The sequence below is a fragment of the Artemia franciscana genome, chromosome 9 (genome assembly GCF_032884065.1).
Source record: "Artemia franciscana chromosome 9, ASM3288406v1, whole genome shotgun sequence".
NCBI classification, from domain to species: Eukaryota; Metazoa; Arthropoda; class Branchiopoda; order Anostraca; family Artemiidae; genus Artemia; species Artemia franciscana.
In genome coordinates this window covers 32,232,801-32,256,102 of record NC_088871.1, presented here as the reverse complement: position 1 = coordinate 32,256,102, position 23,302 = coordinate 32,232,801, and the positions used below count along the sequence as shown (strand labels likewise).

General features: G+C 31.7%; 1 protein-coding gene across 1 annotated transcript in view; it reads right to left on the bottom strand.

The window, feature by feature from the left end:
- Nucleotides 1-23,302, bottom strand: part of LOC136031280 (glutamate receptor ionotropic, kainate 2-like) — a 48,629-nt gene that overhangs the window by 1,998 nt on the left and 23,329 nt on the right. Inside the window, exons 8-14 of the mRNA XM_065710722.1 lie at nucleotides 22,073-22,283; nucleotides 18,873-18,953; nucleotides 13,386-13,524; nucleotides 8,595-8,732; nucleotides 3,112-3,310; nucleotides 2,162-2,393; nucleotides 291-406 (exon numbers count right to left, since the gene is read on the bottom strand). Of these exons, the coding sequence (XP_065566794.1) occupies nucleotides 291-406; nucleotides 2,162-2,393; nucleotides 3,112-3,310; nucleotides 8,595-8,732; nucleotides 13,386-13,524; nucleotides 18,873-18,953; nucleotides 22,073-22,283 (1,116 nt within the window). The remainder of the gene's footprint in view (nucleotides 1-290; nucleotides 407-2,161; nucleotides 2,394-3,111; nucleotides 3,311-8,594; nucleotides 8,733-13,385; nucleotides 13,525-18,872; nucleotides 18,954-22,072; nucleotides 22,284-23,302) is intronic.

Sequence of the window (23,302 nt, the reverse complement as noted above, 5' to 3'; positions counted from 1 at the left end):
CTACACCCAAAACTATTTACGTTAAACCCGTACTTTTTTCGTAAATCCTATCAAATCTTGTTTGGGTAAAAAAGAATTGAAAAGCTAAGCTCTGAAAGAAGACCCATAAGGCTCAGAAATTTCTAACAAAATGTAAAATAAGGTGAAGAACTTCTTGAAATTCTTGTAAAAAAGGGCTTTATTCTGTCCTGTCCCCTAGAAATGTTCATCTTTTGAAATAAAACTGAAATAACACACAAGGTTTTTACTTTCAAAATCATTATTTTATGCTTGTTTAAATCCTTATTTACCTTACAGCGACCCCCTCCTCTTTTTTCTTTCCACCATCGATTCTTCAAAATCAAGAGTCTGTTTGTTTCTTGGAGCTTCAATATTGCTTCATTCATTATGCTTCGATAGGGAGAACCTTTAAAAGAATATAATGGAATAAATCAGAAAATAATCAAATTGCAAACTTAAAACATCCTCTTTCGGTATTCGGGCCAGTAACCCAAATTACAAATTTTTTTCTTACAACAAAATTAATAAACAACTTCTAAAAACGAATAAAAAGATGGTGTCATGTAACATATCAAGGTCTTTTAATAAAAATATTACGAACTTGAGCATTATAGTATACAGAGCCCACTTAGAATTACTTAAATTAACCTTATCTAATTTATAGCTCACCTTTGTACTTTTAGGCATGGTCACGGATAGAGGGAAAAGATTCTGGTTTCAGAAAAAGTCTAGAATATCGACATTGGATACTAAAAAAAGGAACTAATGATGAATTTCTGGTAATAAAACCTTTAAGCAACTTAAAAATTCAAATACGATATGATTTCTAAAAATAAGTAAGAATCGGTAAGGGAATTTGCCCTTGAAGCACTTCAGGTCTTGCATCAAGTCAGTAAAATAAATGCTCCTCATTTTGTCCAGTCTGATTTAGTAAGAATCGGTAAGGGAATTTTTCATTGAAGCACTTCAGGTCTTGCATCAAGTTAATAGAATTAATGTTCCTCATTTTGTCCAGTCTGATTTAGAGTCAGTCTGATTTAGCAAGACTCGGTAAGGGAATTTTTCATTGAAGCACTTCAGGTCTTGCATCAAGTCAGTAAAATTAATGCTCCTCATTTTGTCCAGTCTGATTTAGAGTCAGTCTGATTTAGCAAGACTCGGTAAGGGAATTTTTCATTGAAGCACTTCAGGTCTTGCATCAAGTCAGTAAAATTAATGCTCCTCATTTCGTCCAGTCTGATTTAGAGTCAGTCTGATTTAGCAAGACTCGGTAAGGGAATTTTTCATTGAAGCACTTCAAGTCTTGCATCAAGTCAGTAAAATTAATACTCCTCATTTCGTCCAGTCTGATTTAGAGTCAGTCTGATTTAGCAAGACTCGGTAAGGGAATTTTTCATTGAAGCACTTCAAGTCTTGCATCAAGTCAGTAAAATTAATGCTCCTCATTTCGTCCAGTCTGATTTAGAGTCAGTCTAATTTAGCAAGACTCGGTAAGGGAATTTTCATTGAAGCACTTCAGGTCTTGCATCAAGTCAGTAAAATTAATGCTCATCATTTTGCCCAGTCTGATTTAGGCCAAGAGATTCTATAGGTTTGCACATATTTTTATGTTGCTTTTGTTTTCAAATTGTATTGAAAATTCAAAATACGAATCAGCTTTAATTAAAGCTTTATTGTGCCCATCAAAGCAACTTTAAGTCCGATTTAGTATTTCCAGTGGAGCAAAATCATATTCATTTTGAATAATAACATTTAACTAAGTAACATCACTTTTCAAAATGTTGGCTTACCTTTTTTCCATTTTATTATTGATCAACAGCAAGGCGGTATAAAACAAATGTATGATTTTATTGTCAATAAACACAATGGGAAGTCTGTGGTTCCCACAAAATGCTGTTTCTAGCCTAACTCATATTAAGCTTATGGAGGTCTTATGGTCCTCTGGCACCCATGAATGGTCCCATTGGGATACTATCCCAAGAGCATACACATTACAATTGGAAATTATAATATGTACATTAATGAGTTATTTATAATAATACATATGATAATTAATCCCAATGCATGGCTATTATACGAATTTATATGCTTTGTTTGGGTCCCACCTTGTTCAAGTGATTGATGACTAAGTATTTAAAAAACTAATATAAAAGCTACCCACCAGGTTTTAGAGCAATTCCATATCCTTTAAAGTCCAATTGTCCTCCAATTTGAGTCAAATCACATTTTCGCTCAATTTGAAATTCTATTGAGGACGATTCCATGAGAAAGGCATAAAGTCCATTCGAATTTTGAACCCTCTCCACTCCTTCCGGGTTCGAATTCACAAAGGCACTCGGTTTCGCTGCTGACATTGACTCGTACATTTTTTTATAAGTAGGTATCTTCGAATCCTACAAATATAAGTATGAAATTGTCATGAAGCGATTACAGAAGTAAACAATTTTACAGTGAATTTAATTGAAGACAAAACTTATTTTTAGTCTATTATTACTCTATAAAAATGATTTTGGTAGCAAATGTTGCATTTAAATTAGTCTCGGATCTAAGAATCTTGTATTTATGGAGATTCGAAGACTCAGTAGTTTTTAGTTTCATATATGAATAAACATATTAAAAAATTCACTTCTTTAAACAGCAGCGGTGGGCTATATTGTTCTACTACTATGCTGACAAGTTGCCTTCAAGAAGCTAGTTTAACTGATACATAAAAGTGATCGTCAGAATCAAGCGTGAACATATTTATATTTCCATCCTGAAGGATTTACCAAAGACTATAAGAGTAAAACATAAATATTCAAAACAGTTTTTTAACGCCTTTATCTCCAAATTCACTAAAAAGTAAAAGTAAATTTGTTCCTGTTACCAGTAAAATTGAATGTTTTTGCGACTAAACATGGAAGCAAGTAATGACATATTTCATAATTATTAATGAACGAGATCAAAGTCATGACCGTCCCACGCTTTCATTTTTAATCTTAATAAATTTTCAATATCTGCAGTTATCAGGAATGAAAGAAAAACAAATCAATGTTTAATTTTTTATGCATTTGGAAACAAAATGAATTTTACAAAAAAAAAAAAAATCGAAGAGCTATATGAGTAACTCACACGAAAAAAAGCCACCGTTGACCCTGTAAGCACACCACCATATTTGATCTTGGTCTGCTTCACCAAATCTTCCGCTGAGTTGATGGGTGAGACCATTCTTTCAACTGTTAGAAAAGCTGCCAAATTGGCCGTATACGAAGAGATCATAATCAATGTAAAAAACCACCAAATGCCTCCTACCATTCGAGTAGATACAGCTCTGAAAAGAAAATATGAACAATAGCTCTACATACAGAACTGTTAACAATCAGTAAGAGTAAAATAAAGAAATGCATAAGATGGCGCTTTATTTTTTTGCTGAATAAGCAAAAAAGATTGTTCAATTAAAGAGTCCCTCAAAAAAATTCTTTCAAAATACAAGAAGGTAAAGAATCACGGGGGATAACCCATTCTCCTATTTACCGCATTAATACCTGGATATAACTTTTTCTATACACAAAATTAACTCATTTTGACAGTTTCCACTGTTTGTGCTCCTGTCGTATTTCTCACTAGCAGCTGTTCATAATGCCAAATAAAGAACAACAAACTTTTGCTCGTGACCTTGGATTTTATACAAGCATAAGTTGAAGGGGGAAGGATTATTAGTTGAGTAATTTTTTTGAATATGCAACTAAAAAATAAAGCACCATTTTTTGCGTTGAAGGGGGTAAGTTGAAGCTGAAACGGATAAACTGGAAGGTACTAAAAAAATTAGATAATAGGCAAATGTCGAGAAGAACATTTAGTACAACAATAATTTTAGTAGATCTATATTGTAAAAATTTTCTGGCTAAATAATGTTCAAGATATTTTTTTAATAAAACATTCTTCAACAAAAAAACAGTATCATATTTAACTGCAAATTTTGAGATCTTTGATTTTATGAGAGAGTCTTTTTCAGTCTTGGATTTCAGAAAGAGGTTGGGCCTCAAAGTTCCTACCCCCGCCCCCATTATTTTAAAGATGCATTACCTATATAATACTGTCTTATTTTAAAATAGCTTCTTATTATCTTTATCTATCCTTTTCAAAATTAATTAAGAAACTTTCCGAAAACGTTTTATAAAGAAAAGTTGAGGCCATATTAAACTTAAGATCAGAAGAAATAGAAACTTACAATAGCTCAAATTCAAAAAGAGTTGAAATTAATATTAAAGAATGAGTGAAAACCAAAACGAACAGAAATTAAATAAACAATCATAGCAAAAAAACATACAACAGGCACTAATATAAATGAAGACATAAATCTTACAACGAATAAAGCTAAAGTTGAATATGCAAATGAAGCTTAAAACGAACAAAAATATTTTGCTATTGAAGTATAAATGAAACCCAAAACAAACAGAAATTAAATAAACGGTTATAGCAAACAAACATGCAATAAGTACTAATATAAATAAGTAAATTATTGTGTCCACCCCGGAGTTTTTGCTATTTAATCTCTGAACTAAGATTACAATTTTTAGGTAATTTTATGTAACGGATGCATTTGGGTAAAAAAGGGCGAGGGGGGTATTTGTCCTCCGATCAATTTTGACTCCTAAAAAGGGCACTATAACTTCCGATTTTCAATCAAACGAGGTCCTCCGAAGTCTATACGACCATCTCTTCCATATGAATTGCCTTTGGGAAAAAAATTGGAGCCTTATGGCCTTGAATTTGGTGGGGGAGGCTAGTTGCCATCAGATAACTTGATTCTTAAAAAGAGAACTAGAACTTTCAATTTTAAATCATTTGAGTCCCCTTCGAAGTTTATATGGTCACCTTTTCCGTAAAACCTTATATGCCCCCGGGTATAAGTTATAACCCTTTCCCAGGGATTTGGGAGGGAGGCGTTATGTTGACCCCAAAGTTTTGTCTTGATCTTTAGACTATTTCAAACAAAATGGCCATCTCAAAGTTTTGATCAAATGCATTTGGGGAAAAGAGGGGGGAGGAGAGGTTATGAGCCCACCGGTCACTTTTGATGACTCTTAAAAATGTAAAAAAAAAAAAAATCAATTTCCAATTGAATGATCCACTTCTGATGTTTATATGACCATCCCTTACACAGAAGCTTATCTGCCCCTGGGGCATAACTTACAATACTTCCCCCAGGCTCTGTTATTATTATTTCAGTTTTCGTTATTTGATATTTAAACTATTTTTGACAAAAAAAATATCTCAAAATTTTGATCAGATGCATTAGGGGAAAAACGGAGCTTGGGGTGGGGCTAGTTACCCCACCCCCTAAAAATTCTGATTTACAATCGAATGAGCCCCTTCCGAAGTTTATACTACCATCCCTTCCATAAAAACCTTATATGCCCCCAGGGCATAATTTACAACACTTGCCCCCAGGTTCTGGCCGATTGTGTTATTCTTGAAGTCTTTGTTATATATTTTTTAGCCTATTTTGGACAAAATGGCTATATAAAATTCAATCGGGCGCATTTGGGAAAAGAGGGTTGGCAGTGGGGGGGGGCTAGCTGCCATCTGATCACTTTTGACTCTAAAAAGGGAATTAAAAATTTTAATTTCTAAACATTTGAGTCCCCTCCGAGGTTCATACGACCACTTCTTCCCTAAAAATTTTATATACCCCCTAGGGCATAAATTATGACCTTTCCTCCAGGCTCTGGGGCGGTGGGGGGATAGATACCCTCCGATCCCTTTTGACTCATAAAAAGGTAACTAGAACTTTCTATTTCCAATCAAATGAGCCACCTCTGAAATTTATAAAGCCTCTCCTTTTAGCTATTAGCCCCCGGGGCATAACTTGAAACACCTGCCCCGTGATCTTGGGGTTTGTGCCGACCCTGGAGTTTTTATTGTCTGATGTTTGAAATGTTTTTAACAAAAAGACCATCTCAAAATTTTGTCGGATACGTTTGGGGAAAAAAGGGCATGGGGGAGCTAGCTACCCTCCGATCACTTTCGACTCTTAAAAAGGGCACTAGAACTCCCGATTTCCAATCAATTGAGCCCCCTTTGAAGTTTATACGCCAACCTCTTCCAAATGAAGTGCCTCTTGAAAAAACTAAAATATTGCAGCCGTACGGCCTTTACCTATGTTTTGTATGTCTACATAATTATATTTCGTCCTTTGTAGCTGTCTAGTGTATGACTGAACAAAACAAAAATACTGTAATCTGTAACGTCTATTCGTAATCTTAGCATTCGACGAACAAAAATGCTAGCATGTTATGTGTTATAACTGAAGATGCTACGAATGGTAATTCCCGGAATTTTACATCCTGTTGCGCAAATCCTTGTCAACAAAACCGAAAAAGTTCCTTCTTTATTGGGAAGTGGTTTGCAAATAAGCGAGTTGATTTCTCAAACCTTAAATTTTAAAAATGTACTGATTTTAACAGAAAGTATTGAAAAAATACTGCTTTTAACAAAAAGTACTGAAAAAGTACTGCTCTCACAGAAAATATTTAAAAAGTACTACTTTGATCAAAAAGTACTAAAATTGTACTTTGGTACTATCTGCGACAACCCTGATGGTAAAAAATAAATTCAATCGCATATCAAAAGTCTTATTGCCCATTGGAAATCCAAACAAGATCTGCAACGTTCGGTCTTGTATGTCTAGTTGGCGTAAAACCTTTAGGGACTATTTCTAGTACCAAGGGCACCTCAAATTCACTTGAGCATGGGAGAAGATTTCTTTGGGGGCCTAAGCAAGGATCAAAGTACGTTTGTCTCTAATCAGTTTGAAATTTATACATGGAAGTCATCCAGCCAAGAATAGCATATAAAAAAAATGATGAATGCACGAACCCGTTGAAAATTAGACAAAAAATTGGCCAACATTTCTTTTTCAGTACGAATAAAATATATGTCTATAAATCCTTCAACTAAGATGATCCCAATGTCCAAGGAAAATTTGGAAAATTAAAACTTGACTCATCTGAAAATACAGCCTGAAAAAATACTGAAAAACATTTTTACAAAATGCTAGAGTCTTATATCCCATAGCTCCTGGGTTAAGGAAACCCTAAAAAAAGAAAATAGTTCGGACATGATTTTTCCAAATATAGGTCAAACTTTTTTGCAGTAGGAGCAAAGCTTGTGCCCTTTGGCCATAAGGACACTAATACTAAGAAATAGGATAAAACAATCTTATAAAAAATGGAAAACAAAAAAGACTATTCCTGAACAACTTAAAACTTTCATTCAGAATTTCTAGAGTGAAGAGGACTGTACAAAACAAGATTTAGATTGCAAATAAGGGTTCCTCACAAATGGGTCCAGAAAATACTATTTTTCTGATCGGCAAAGATACTTCTTTTTAAATGGCTTGAAAAATAATATTCTAAAGTTCGTGGGCAAAGGGAACCAAAGAGTAGAAACAAATTTTTAGGCTTTGGGTTTCTTAAAATGGGGCCCCAAGTGTGCCAAAAACTAAAATTATCCTGTTACCCTGAAACTTTAATATCACTAGGAGAATCCCTTTGGAATTGAAAATGTCTGTAATTAGCATACTGATCATGACATTAGTTCTAAATTTGGGAGCAGTTTTGCTACAGCAATCGCTATAAGAGTATACATTTTTTTTCCTCTTGGATATCAACTAGTTTGCAAGTGCACGTTCGTTAGTTAATTTTCTGTTCAAAATGTATAAAGCTGGTCTTAGCAAAACAATTTCAGCAATGTAAAAGTGATATTACAAGGCATGTATTTTAGGGGGGAAGGCTTAGGACCCTTTTCCCTTTTACCCCAAATACCAATACTATATTCCTCATGCTATTTCCGTGATATCTATAATTAAAAATACACTGTTTGTTTGTTTCAATATATATTATAAAAAAAAAACTAAAAAAATAGAAAAAAACTAAAAGAACTAAAAAGAAACTAAAAAAAGAGAAAAATACAAAAAAAAAGCTAAGAAAAGAAAAAAAACAAAAAAAGAAAAAAAAAACAAACAAACAAAAAACAGAAAAAAAAGAAAAAAAAAGAAAAAACAAAAAAAAATAATAAAAAAGAAAGAACTGGGCTTAGGGGCGGAGTTAGGAGGGTTTAGGTTGGGGGTCGTGGGGTAGGGGGGCTAGCTGACACTCTACATGCTGCTGGGCACGCAGTGCCACAGCAACGCGTGGCAGGGGTCAGCTAGATCTCTATAATTCGTTTGTAGTTTTTTTTGTATATACTCCATCCTTAAAAATGTTGGTTCCCCTACGAAATAAATCCTCGCTTTAGGGTATTCACACTACAAACAAAAATAAAACAGCGCTTCAATCCAAATGCAGATAGTGACTTCTATGCAACATTTACTATTAAGATTGACAGTCAGTATCGTATCTAGGAAGTGATTTATTGAAGTGTCCAACTCACTTTTCAGGGGGGAAAGGGGGGGGGCGTTAATAAAAAAACTTAGGCCATATTGGAGTTCATATTTTATTTTATTTTTCACATTTCAGAGACAGTGTCTAAACCCTCTTTCGGGGTACTCCATCACAGATAGGCGATCAGCGGGCAATACTTGTTCATTATACAGAAATTGTTTGACTTACTTAGGTGCTATGTCTGAACCTTGCTGCATAAGAGATCCAAGAGTAAACCACATGCTATTCAGTAGGTTGAATTGATTTTCAAGAACGTCAGGATCCTCGATGCAAGGGTAAGGATTGTACCATTCATAAGGACTCAGCCTGTAAAAAAAGAAACATGTATTGACTTCATTTGAGTTCCAAATGTCATTTATCTTTCCTCAGTCTATAAAAAGGTGAAGCACAAACATAAAAAATAAGCATAAAATATAAGAATATATATAACCAGCTGTTTTTCAATTTTTTTGTGCCTTTCATGTTTTTACAGCTGAGTAGCAATAAGGTACGTTGCAAAAACGAAAGCATTAAGTAATAGAGAGTCTTTGGATCAAATCATGACATGATGAACAGAACAATCGAACCCCAGTACAAAACCAGGGACGTAACTTTCCATGAGGCAGGGGTGGGAGGGGGACAACAACCTCAACAGACTCCAGTTTGCTCCCCCCCCCCGCTAAAATTTAATTTATTCAAAAATCTCGTCAAAACTAGAATAAGCCTGCATAATTCAAGCATCCACAGAAACGAGTCAGTTTTCTTTAGTATATCTTTAACTTTATAGTACTTAATGGACTCATTTTTCAGTTTTCACTTGCTTTGTGAAAGTTGGCTCCAGCTTTGCCCTACCCAGGATTTTAACGAATTTACGCCAATGTACAAAATCTCTGGCTTACCTTGTTTGAATTTTAACATTATGAAATAATCCTGTCAATACTCAATTTCTAATATGAAATTATTATTGTATAAAAAAAATAATTAATGAGTTTTTATTAAGGTATATCCACTAGAATCTATTTCCTTAAACAGTAAAATGCAGTGAAAAGCAGTAAAATGCATTAATCAAAAATACTATAATTTTACAGAAATTCCTAATCTGTGGATTGCATCAAGCTTGAAACTACTAACAAAAATTAATTTGCTTTAGACACTCACAAAAACCACCATCCATAGAGATTGCAGAACCAATATTTTTAACAGGTTGAGTGGACAGCTTACCTCAACAGAAACTTAAGATCCAGTTCTATTTTCCAACAACGATAACAGATGGCACCACAAAAAGTGCTATATTCTGATATTTATGCCAGAAAAAAAATTGATGCGAAAGAGGTAACGTTCCGATAAAAGTTACGAGGAAACCAATGACCTAGAGACATTGAGTACCTTTCAATGATAACTCACAGTCTTAGCAGCAAGTTGTCATGTGGTATTGAATATCGTTCTTAAGAATTATTCAATAAATAAACAATTTTAAAGCTCTTAGTACTTTTAATAAAGCTTCCTATTCTAGTACAATGGCCCCTGTGCTTTAGTAGCTGTTCTTAAAAAAAGAAACAAACAGTCAACCTTTAGCTTAAAGAGCGAGGTAAAATTTTACCGCAGGTATACGAGTAATGTCTTTTTCAAGAGACCAAAGACGTTGGAGGTTTTCAAGCTTTCCTCCTTCGACATTTTGTCACCTCTCTGTATAAGGTTACAAAACCTTATAAGAATAACAGTTTATAGGGATATAGTAAGAATAAAAGTAAAGAGATTTATAATAAAGAGAATAGTAAGAGACAACCTGACTACAACCTACGATTGCGAAGTCATTGATCAATCTTATGCATGAAAAATGCAGTTTTTCGTAAAAGTTGATCATATTTTATAAAATTATTTTTTTAATTGCAAAAAGTTTTTAACAGTGTCAATTTCCTTTACAATGAGCCATTAAACAGTTCTCCACGACGTTCCAGTGCCGAGCTATCTGAGGAGAAAGAAAAAAACATATTCCGTATATGCTGAGTATTGGGGTTTCAGCCACTTTTCTAGATTTTCAAGCCAAAAAACTTTCCTTGTTGTTCAAGTGAAAAATGAAGTTGTAGGCTATAAGAACTGATTCTTGAAAATATCTCAGTAAAAACTGAAAGAAAACAACCAATTGACTTGAGAAATAACTTAATCAAGCACTCAATTGCACTCCATTTGAAATTGTTTGAGTTGTCTGAAATGCAAAAAAAAAGAATTAAAACGACCATGTTTAATCGATTTTTACGAATAATCCAGCAATATTTTTTTACCACTAATAGCTTTTGAGGCACGTTGGTGCAGGCCCAACAAAATACTCTGTCTCGCGAGGAAGGAGGCATTTTGGAAAGGGGAAACGAATTTGGATAAAACATAATAAATATCCAAACTATCCATAAAATCTAATGAATTGTCGGGTACATCGTGGGCTACTCGGTATTTTTTTACAGGTAGGAGAGGGGGCTGGTATAGTACCTTATAAAAAAGGAAACCAAGATACAAGTAAAAAAAAAAACTAAAAAGACTTTTAGGGCATAATGAAAGATAAATTAATAGTAAATTGTTTGCAAAGTGGACTGTGACTAAAAATAATCAAAATGTGAAGCTACTGCTAAATCAATTTGATAGCCACCACTCACACTTGCGAAGTAAGTGGCAACATGTTAGGATGAGAGCTCAGCCAAATTCTAGCAAACTTCTCAAAATAACCAAGTTTACTTTTTTCAGAGTAGAGTTAAGGAAACTTAAAGATGTAAAAGATGAAAAAACGTTATGAGTGAAAAGCAAATGGTGGAAAGCAAAGCGTTTTGAGCGAAAAGGAAATTAGGTTATTTGAACTATATGGCTTGGTACTTGGACTGCAGTCACTTTTATGGCTGTTACAAAAAATAATGATGGTTCCGTCGTATACAAAGAAGTTTCCATTCAAAACATGACTAGAAAAATCAAAATACTTCAGACAGAACGGGTTCGTAATAAACTATAAATAAAGATTTAGATTTTGCAAGTTGTTGGAAAATTTTAAGACAATGTGGATGTGCTTGAAAAACGTATGTTTTTCCTTTGTCGCGTAACGAAAAGGAAACAGCTTTCGGGTGCAACTTTTAGAAAAGATTAAGCAATGCCTGACATTTACTGACATACACTGATATATATATATATATATATATATATATATATATATATATATATATATATATATATATATATATATATATATATATATATATATATATATATATATATATATATATATATATATATAAAGCACTGGAAGCCAAGCGGCTTCCCAGCAAGGCTTCGCGGCAGGCTTGTATATATGGATTTTCATTGTTGCTTCCCTTTTAACCGCAGACAATTTGAGCCTCCTCTTGATGTCATGGTGTCACCATAGGTTCGACACAATCACCCTTGGAAACATAATTATTATTCCTTTGAGTTGCTACCTGTTTAGATCGTTTTCGTAGCCAGAAATATAAATATGCTAGTTAAAAAAAAATAATATGTAGCCGATTTTTAAGGCTGGGCCCTCGCACTCAGTATACATTGATTCTTGTATATATTGATATATATATATATATATATATATATATATATATATATATATATATATATATATATATATATATATATAGTAAATATATATATATATATATATATATATATATATATATATATATATGTATATATATATATATATATATATATATATATATATATATATATATATATATATATATATATATATATATATATATATATATATATAGATAGATAGATAGATATTTCTGGAACTCTTGAATATGACATCACACATAAGATTTTTTCGAAAGTTAAGGCTCTAAATGAATTTGGAATAATCATTGCATTATTATTTAGTCATGATGTACCAGCAATTTCAATTGAATTAAGAAAATATGGCGTGAATTCAATACCGACCATGATTTGTGTTATCCTGGGATTCATTGTGATTTTCACTGTTGCTTCTCTTCTAAGAACAGACTACGTTTACAATTCGATGTGATCATCGCTGTCACTTGTCTTCCAACTGTAGATTTCATTGTTTATTGTCATTCACCATTACCTCGGATATTTCCGCCATGCCTTTTGCTTTAGCCGTTTAGATTTACGCATCATCTTATAGACGCACAGCAGTCACAAGCAATAATTTATATTCTTTTTTAAATCACAACATAACCATAATCAATTCAAACTTCAAATCGATCTCTCTCATTTAAACAAACAATACATTATTCAACCCCCTAAAACAAACACAAATCGCCTATACCACACTCACGCAGACCCCTTCCCTGCCCTCCTCCTAAAAAAGATAATTACTTTCTAACAAATAATCTTTTAACTTTTTCTGAAATGAAAGTAGGTGTTCAGCCGTCCTAATACTCACTGGAAACTTATTCCAAATAAGCGGACCCATATATCTTAATGCAGATCTAACTGTACCTGTTGACTCAATTGCTATATCATCACTATTTCTCGTTTCATAATAATACACTTGGCTATTCAAACAATAAAATTTTTTAAAAACTGTAGGGGCTAGATCATTCATTCACTGATAAACAAATATAGACGCTTGAAAATCTCTAATTTCTCTAACATTTAACATATTCAGGGATTTATAACAAGCACTAGTTTCATGGACCTCTTGAACATATTTACCAATAATCCTAATTGCTTTATTCTGACGAACTTGCACTCACTATATATATATATATATATATATATATATATATATATATATATATATATATATATATATATATATATATATATATATATATATATATATATTTATATATATATATATATATATATATATATATATATATATATAAAAACACCAAAGTTATATTTACCGAAGTAAATATTAAATACATAAGTTATATACATGAATACTAAGTAAATAGATAAGTTATATATTAACCTAAGTTAATATAAAAATACACCATTTACCTTGCTATCATATAAAGAACAACTGAAACGCCAACGTATGCAATTGACATCCATATCCACACGCTAAGTGAAAATGGAGACATAAAGGAAAACAGACTTGGTGGAGCTTTTTGTGGTTTTTTATAAAGAATCGATATTCCTAAAAAAAAACAAAAAAAAAGTTAGTCTTGCTAGTCTATTACTTAGCCTATTGCTAGGCATTACACAGCTTCCAGAAAAGAACCTGTTTTTTCCGATATGCTGATTCGATATATGATTTATATATATATATATATATATATATATATATATATATATATATATATATATATATATATATATATATATATATACATATATATATATACATATATATATATATATATATATATATATATATATATATATATATATATATATATATACATATAAATATATATATATATATACATACAAATATATATATATATATATATATATATATATATATATGTATATATATAGATATATATATATATATATATATATATATATATGTATATATATATATATATATATATATATATATATATATATATATATATATATATATATATATATATATATATATATATATATATATATATATATATATATATATATATATTGTGGTTGGTGGGGGCACTTCACGCCACCCAAGCCCCCCCCCCCGCGCGCCTAAGTCGTTACGCGCCATATTAATTACGCGCCATTGTAGTTGTGTCCCTGTGTCCCACCTATGAATATAGATAGATATATATATGTTTTTAACTACGTAAAACTTGCGAATATACAACATTCTTCGATGTCCCATTGTCTGTGCATATAAATAGATTGTCAGGTTTACCGACTCTTGAACATGCAATATAAAATTGTCCATGGGAAAAACAATCCGTATTCAGATCTATATCTCATTAATCTAATGATTGCCCTTGAGCTTTATTGATGGTGATTGCTAATCAAACATTCCCTGTGTCCCCATCGTCATTTATATATCCCCCCTGAAACAATTCAGACGTCATATGCGGACAGACAGACAAACAACTTATTTATATATATATATATATATAGATTTTTATTTTTTTTGTTTTCTTTATCTCCTTTATTTTTCAGTTTTTTTCCTTTTTTTAGTTTTTTTTCTTTTTCAGTTTTTAGTTTTTTAGTTTTTTTAGTTTTTTTATTAGTTTTTAGTTTTTTTTTCTTTTTAGTTTTTTTTTTCTTTTTAGTTTTTTTTTTGTAGTTTTTACCTTTTTTAGTTTTTTTTAGTTTTTTTTTCTTTTTTAGTTTTTAGCTTTTTACCTTTTTTTAGTTTTTTTAGTTTTTTAGCTTTTTTAGTTCATGACGACAACTAACTTCATGACAACGTACAGCTCAATCTTTATAATGACGTCACTCGACAGACAGACATATATCTGGTTCATGTCGAAGTTCACCGGTGAATGTCCGAGACTCCTATTACTCTACTTGGATTCAATTAGCTTTGCGAGTTAACTTTTTCAGTCTTGTGCAAGCTATGATGGTAAAAGTTAAAGTTAGGTTAGGCTAAATTATATTAGTCTAGGCAAGGTTAAGTTTGATTAGGTTGGATTAGGTTAAATTTGATCTTGAATGTCAGAAATGAGTTAAAAACCAGACCTAAGATTACCTAACCCAACCTAACCTTGCACTAAATTAAAAAGTTGACATTCATTAAGAGCCTTAATTTTGGAAGAAAACTGATGATTTTCATGCATGTAAAATTTTGAAGCTGTTGAGGAACGCAATTCAAAACAACAATTCAATCATCAATTCAAATCACATCAATTCAGAACAATAATTTAAAGAACAATAATCTTAAAAGAGGAAATCAAAAGTTTAAACCTTAGTATAAATCGTTGTTAGAAATCAGATTTGATTTAACAATCAAATATCTTTGAAAAGATACAGTACGAAAAGAAACGAATTGCGTAAAGAGCAAAAACTGGTAATTACAGAAATTTTAGTAAATGTTTTAACGGGCGATTGCAACAATTCAAAAACTTTAAAAACGAAAACCAAAAGTTTGAAGCTTAGTGGAAATTGTTGTTAGAAATCAGATTTGATTTAATAATCAAATATCTTTGAAAAGATTAGTACGAAAAGAAATGGATTGCGTAAAGAGCAAAAAACTGGTAATTACAGAAATTTTAGTAAATATTTTAACGGGCGATTACAACAATTCAAAAACTTTAAAAACGAAAACCAAAATTTGAAGCTTAGTGGAAATTGTTGTTAGAAATCAGATTTGGATTTAATAATCAAATATCTTTGAAAAGAGACAGTACGAATAGAAATGGATTGCGTAAAGAGCAAAAAACTGGTAATTACAGAAATTTTAGTAAATTTTTTAACGGGCGATTACAACAATTCAAAAACTTTAAAAACGAAAACCAAAAGTTTGAAGCTTAGTGGAAATTGTTGTTAGAAATCAGATTTGATCTAATAATGAAATATCTTTGAAAAGGAACAGTACGAAAAGAAATGGATTGCGTAAAGAGCAAAAAACTGGTAATTACAGAAATTTTAGTAAATATTTTAACGGGCGATTACAACAATTCAAAACTTTAAAAAAGAAAACCAAAAGTTTGAAGCTTAGTGGAAATTGTTGTTAGAAATCAGATTTGATTTAATAATCAAATATCTTTGAAAAGGACAGTACGAAACGAAATGAATTGCGTAAAGAGTAAAAAACTGGTAATTACAGAAATTTTAGTAAATATTTTAACGGGCGATTACAACAATTCAAAACTTTAAAAAAGAAAACCAAAAATTTGAAGCTTAGTGGAAATTGTTGTTAGAAATCAGATTTGATTTAATAATCATATCTTTGAAAAGAGACAGTACGAAAAGAAATATATTTGCGTAAAGAGCAAAAAACTGGTAATTACAGAAATTTTAGTAAATATTTTAACGGGCGATTACAACAATTCAAAACTTTGAAAAAGAAAACCAAAAGTATGAAGCTTAGTGGAAATTGTTGTTAGAAATCAGACTTCTTGAATAATCGACGATATTTGAAAATACCATGGTATGAAAAGACATTAAATTGCTTAAAAAGTAAAAACCTTGTAATTGTAAAACTATTTGTATATATTTTAACAAGGAATTAAAAATCTTAAAACAATACAAAAATCTTAAAAGAGGAAATCAAAAGTTTGAGGCTAGTAGACAATCGGTGTTAGAAATTACGCAAAAAAAATGGTAATTGCCAAAATATTTGTATATATTGTAACAAGGAATTATAAGAATTCAAAAACCTTAACAAAGAAAACTAATAGTTTGAAGGTTAGTACACAGTCAGTGTTACAAACTGGACGATCAAATGAGACAAGACCCAAAACAATAAAATTTACAAATGTTATAAATGATCATTCGTTGAAAGAAAAAAAAAATTGTTCCACCACCTAAACAAGTAACAAATCTACAATCCGGACAATCATGTAAGACTAGGCCAAAAAGGGCAGCTAAAGCAGAGGGCATTCTCAAATTGTCTGAAGTAATTAAAATCTAAAATGAAGAAGAAAGAAAAATGGGATTGTCAAAATTGAAAATGATAGCAATGAGAATTAAAATGATGATTCTTTGGAACCATCTTAATTATCAAACGTGATATGACCAAGATGACAGCCCGAACAAATTAAATTCAAAACGGGTGAAAATCGACAACCTGGACTATCAATCTGGACTATCAAAGCTAAAGGTCCAATAACCAAAAAAACGTAATTTTTCAAAGGCGCCAATTCTAATTTAAGGTTATTTAAAGTTTTTAAGTGGTAAATTGATAAAAATGAAGCACAGATAAATATGATTAGAAAACTAGTGAAAGTGAGATGAAAAAAAAACGGCAGCGAGAATCACATTGAATTGTAAACAGAATTTGACGGTGATCTGTGGTTGAAAACTGAAAAGACATATTTTTTTCATCTATAATGCCTTAAGAAAATAAATCAGATAGTGTATGAACCTAAACTGCTAAAGCAAACGGCAAGGAAAAAACATTCTGAGGTAAAGATGAACAAAAATTGACAATGAAATCTACGGTTGGGAACAAGGAACAGCGAATACTGGTGACAAAAATGATCTAAATAGGTCAGGAGTTTAAGAAAGAATTCGTATTTTTCACAGGGTGGCTGAATCGAACCTGTGGTGACGTCATGAAATCACAAAAGGCTCAAATTGTCTGTGGTTATAAGACAAGTGACAATGAGAATCCACATTTAGAAGGCTGCCGCGTGTCGAGTGCCGGGGCCCACAGCATTACTATTTATTATTTGTGGCCTCCCTATTATAGTTTGGTATTTGCAGGCCTAAGTATATAGTGTTTCGGAGATAATAGGATTGAGATTGAATGTATATGATTTCGATTCTTGTTGATAAATGAGCCTCGCCAAGTGTGGGAACCCATGTAGTGGTCAAGAAGGGTCCACGATTGTACAAGGCCTCCTTTCAACTGCAAACTCAAAAGATTACTTGCTGTTCAGTTCTAAGACGTTTTAAGCGCTTTTCTAGACTTAAAAAGAAGTAGTAGTCCTTTACCTACACTGGTGGAACTCATTTTTTTCAAACCGTAACAATTTTTCTGATTAAGAAAATGTAAAAAAATTCGAAATGGAATATTCAAATGTTGAAAGCCAACTATCATGTTGTCATTTTGACAAGCCCACGTTTTGAAGTACACTTTTTAGGAGTTTCAGAAACTCATCTCCCTGGATTAGAAAACATGAAAGTAGGTGATATACAATTCATTTATTTAGTTAGGAAGGATGGGGTATTTATGCAAGGAGTAGGGCTCATGATGATAAAGGTAGCTTCTAATTCTTACTTAGGTTGGGAATGAATTATTAATAGAATTCTTGATCCTAATAAAAACTTTCTGATGTAGGTTGAAATTGTTTTTTTCTTCTTTAGTAGTATTGTGAGTTTCAATTTTAGACCACTGTTAAAAAGTGGTATTGGCAGTGTTCAAAAAGAAAATAGTTTCGTCTTAATATTATCTGTCCAGCTTTGAAAGCAAATATCTTCTATTGCTTTAAATTTCAATCTGAAACTACCTAAAACTAAAATTCACACAAATAAGAGGCAACAGGGCCAAGACAACAAAAATGCAGCGACTGAGAATTTGGGGGAATGTAAATATTGAGTCAAATTAAGGCTTCAAAAGAACATGATAATTCGAACAGTCATTGCAATCAACCTATTTGATAAACATTGAAACAAAAACAGCTGACAATAAATTTATCTATGCTTATTATTTAAAAAAAAGTAAGATATATTGCAAAGAGCAATGGTCAAGTTCAGCAGTGCTTTTAAGACAAAAAAGTTTCTAACAAAAAGAAACTATCAACCTATGTTTTGACAGGTTTAGCAGGAATTTTTGATTTTGTATCTATTCTATATGATTGCTTTCTTCCCAGGATCAATACCTTTAGGGAGAATTTGTGGAATACTCAATTACAAAAGATGTTCTGTTACCTGTGTTCATCCATGGCATAGTAAAGTCTACAGCTTCTTCTCGTTCAAAGTTGATTGAAAGATCGCCTATTGCCATATCTGCTTTCTGGAACAGAATTTTAAGATTGACACCGTTAGCTATAATTTTAAAAATCTGCAAGACTGTGATGAAGGGATAGCAAGAAATTAAAGCAAAAATAGCAAAAAAATCAAGGGTTTTAACTCAAAAACATAACCTTAAATAAACTGGAAAACTTACTTTGAGTAGTCGTAAGATATTTTTTAACTTAAGACAGTCTTAATTGCTTAACTAAGTCTATGATTCTACTTGAAAGGATTTTGTTTTCTCATTCAGAAACTGTGTGATTACCTACTGATTACTTAGTGTGTTGAAAATTTTTTCTTTTAGAGAAAGGCAAGACTGTATTTCTCAGGTCTTTTGGCATATTTTGAGGTTTCCATCTTGCTTATTATGGCTGATGTGTATGAACTAAAGCCACACGACTCAAACCGTTTCTATTTGGACTGTTAAAAAAAACTCAAAAATGTTCGCTTTTCAATTGCTCTATTGCTGTAAAACATTAGAAAATTTTTCATTTTACTCTTTAAATTCCCAGGGATACTGTACAGGAATAAAGATATAAATTAGTTAGCCTATGGTTCTTAATAAAAGAGAAATAATTAATAAAATGATAAGACTATTAATAAAAGAGTACCATTTAGCTGCTAGCTCTGTGTTGCAATAATGCTCCTTAGTAAATACAGCAATCGATTTCCGTTATTTTAAGACAGTGGTAAGTGTTTAACCTAGCCTGTTTTTACGGAAAGTGTGAATCTCAGGCCATAAAAAAAGTGTGATGGATATGAGATCACCATAAAAACGATTTGACAAATTTTCCTTGAGGCAATGCCTATAACTTGGAAACTGAAGCGAATTCTTATGTTTTATTTAAGAGAGGACTATGTAAAGATACTTTTTCGCGCTCTAATTTTTCCAAGCCTTCATTCTACTTTTAAGTAGAAGAACCTGTTCAAGCTGGCAAGCAAGTAGGGACCAATTTCAAACCTAAGTTAGACTAAATCCGGATGTGTTCAAGATATCTAACGCTTCTTTTGCACCATTGCCGAAACATCTTCTCAGGATAATAAATAGAAAATTTTAGAAATCCACAAAAGACACCTTTCAGAGCGTCATGCCATCTACTTTTACATACAAATCATGTTTGGGATTTCTGTTGTTATTTCTTTTTCTATGTTTAGGACTCAGGCAACGTGTTGAAATTTAATAGTTTTCTCGTTGTTACAGCAATTGTAGCTTATCCTTAAACCTTTTCTTAGCATCAATTTTGAAAAGTTGATCCGTTGCTAGAAAATTAAGTTTTAAACTATTGAAATTAAAACTACATTTAAAGGTAAAGCTATGAGTAGTTGGAAAAAACAAGATGATGGAGCTAAGTGGGTCTGTAGTTCCTCCATCACTTCCTCTCCCCAAAACTTTAAAAAGAAGGTAGACATGTCAGACTTATTTTGAGGCTAGATGAAACAATTCGAGGTTTCTTCAACACCCTTCCTCCCACCAGACTCCTCTTCACCAACTATTTTATTGACAATAAGTATGTTACCCTTCCTTTTTTTATACCGGAGTTATGCATGGATTTGTAATCTGAGCAATTAGAGAGCCAAAGTGGATCAATAGCCTACCTAAACCAAACCTTTCCTCACATTTATTATGTGTTTAGGCTCGTGGTACCCTTTTTGAACCAGAATCACAGAAATTCAATTATTTATCGTTGTTTAATGCGCAAGGTTTAACTGTAGACCTTCAGGCACCAAACCTTCCCACCATCCATGTTCACATTTTTTTTTTTTTTTTTTTTTTTTTTTTTTTTTTTTTTTTTTTTTTTTTTTTTTTTTTTTTTTTTTTTTTTTTTTTTACTGGTAAAAAACTGTGCTGGTTTTTTTTTTTTTTTTATTGGTAGGCATTTTGCTTCTTCGCTTTATTTGACGCAGAATCATGCAAAATTAACGCCCTATGTAATTTCAAACATAAAACAGGTCCATGTTCAGCCACCAGTCTATCAGTAGAAAGGTAGGCGCTTTATTTGAACAAAGCCATCCTCAAACTCTACGAGCTTTTTTATTTGTCCGGTCATGATCTTTTTGCACAAACAATTTTCATTTTGTAAATCAGACCGAAACAAGAATTTTTACCTCTGTGATTGGCTAAACAAAGTATGTTTGAGGCCCCTCAACCCCGTCCTGACCCTGCCATATCCGCATTTTTAGCAAAAAGGTGACCATAATCCACCATATTTAAATAACAAATAAACAAGGATTTTCAATCTTATTAGTTGAGGCATAATATGGTTCAATTATCCCTCCAATACATCCCGCTTTATCTTTTTGCCAGTTTTTTTCACAGAAGATTAGATATTTTGCTCTTTATTGAAGAGGATTCATGTTATAATTTTCAGTGTGTGTAATTAGAGCCGCAATGAGGGTCTTTGACCCTTCCAATGCACACACAAACACAACCCAAAAAAATAATTTTTAGCATAAGCTTCCAGAGTCATATATTTGCCCTTCTGGTATTTCCTTGTTATTTCTTGTTTGTTTTCTTAGTCTAGTATAAAAACCAAAAACAAAAGGCTTCTTAGTTAAAGAGAAGTCCTATAAGATGACATACATGTCATTTAATGGGGTAGCTTAGTCTCCCCCCCTAGCCACAGTGATTCAAGCCCTACCACGTACATTATTCATAAAAAGCCTCTAGCTAATTTACAAACATACACATATTTGTAATCAAGTATTTGTGATCTTGTTGATTACAAGCTAATATTGCAGTAAAGAAATAAAAAATCAGAACAGTGCGCGTTCAGTTCTATAAATGGCATTTGATTTTCATTAAATTCAGAGTTTTAAGTATTACAGAAGACTCTATGAAGCTGTTGCTCCTGTGCAGGCTCACTCAGTGCCTGTGAGGAGCAACAAGCAACTGATTAAAGAAAAATACAAAATAATTGCCGAAAAATGTATGGATGGGCAATAACGTGAGGGGGCATAAGAGTTATTTACTGAAAAGTTGTATGGTGAGAAGTTTTGTGATCTGGAATTTTTGGGATGAGAAGTTGTGTGAATGGGATTACCCAAGCCAAGAGAAAGAGTCTTTCTTTACCGTTAAATTTTTTGCATAAGTCAAAGATTATACTACCAAAGAAAACTTGCCCCGTCTAATATTTCTTTGATCATTCCATTCCACTGTCCAGTTTCCTTATTACGGTTTCCCCATGCATTATCTTCAACAATTCTGTAAGTATAGTTGAAGCCAAGGAGTTTGGAAACTTCATCTATAACATCAATTGCCATTCCTTCAAACCTGTCATTACCGATTAGTTGCTCCGGTGACTCTTTCAACATAGCATACGGGGGACTCTGAAAGACAAATTTAAACATGGCACATCTTTCAGTATCAGCCTATATAGTTTAAAGCTTACCTCGTATTCAGAAGGCATAGAACCCGTGAGCACAAGAGAGGAAGAATAACCCAACTCTTCTACTTATATTGATTAAAAGAAATTATAATATGAAAGAGCAAAAAATGGTTATTTTATATTTATTTATTTAACATAGTTTTCATTTTTATTTAAGCATTGCTAATCTCAGAAAAAAAAGAACTATAGATATAACACTTGAGATAACGCATTAACGGAGGTTTGTTACCTATTTTCTGACGCGTAGATTTATATATTTAACAAGGGGGTTTCCTTGAAAATTAATGGATCTGAGAAACCGTAAAAATCAAACTTTCATCCAAAATAGAAAGACTATTCTTATAAGTGTCTTCCTCCTCTTGATTTACAACAAGGAGAATGAAAGGATGAAAATCTACTGTTTCCGTCGTGAAATTTTATGAAAATCGGGAGTAGAGAGCAATTTTACAAAGCCCAAGTGTAAGCAAGTATATTGAAAAATTGACACAGGTCTTAAAGCTAATACGGCGGGCTATGTTGATCGCGTTACTACGTGCTTTAACCATAAAAATAGTGGATATATATATATATATATATATAAATATATATATATATATATATATATATATATATATATATATATATATATATATATATATATAATATTTGTTAAGATAAATATATATATATATATATATATAATATATATTAAGATAAATATATAAACATACATATATATATATATATATATATATATATATATATATATATATATATATATATATATATATATATATATATATATATAAATATATATATATTCATCTTACTTGAAATTATATTTTTATCTTACTTTGGTATATTTTATTAGGATTGAATGTCAGAGACACATATTAGAAGAACATTAGGTAGAGTGTATATCATTCAAGTACATGTAAGAGTTCTTATAAAGATATTCAATAGAAGAAGAATAGTATTCGA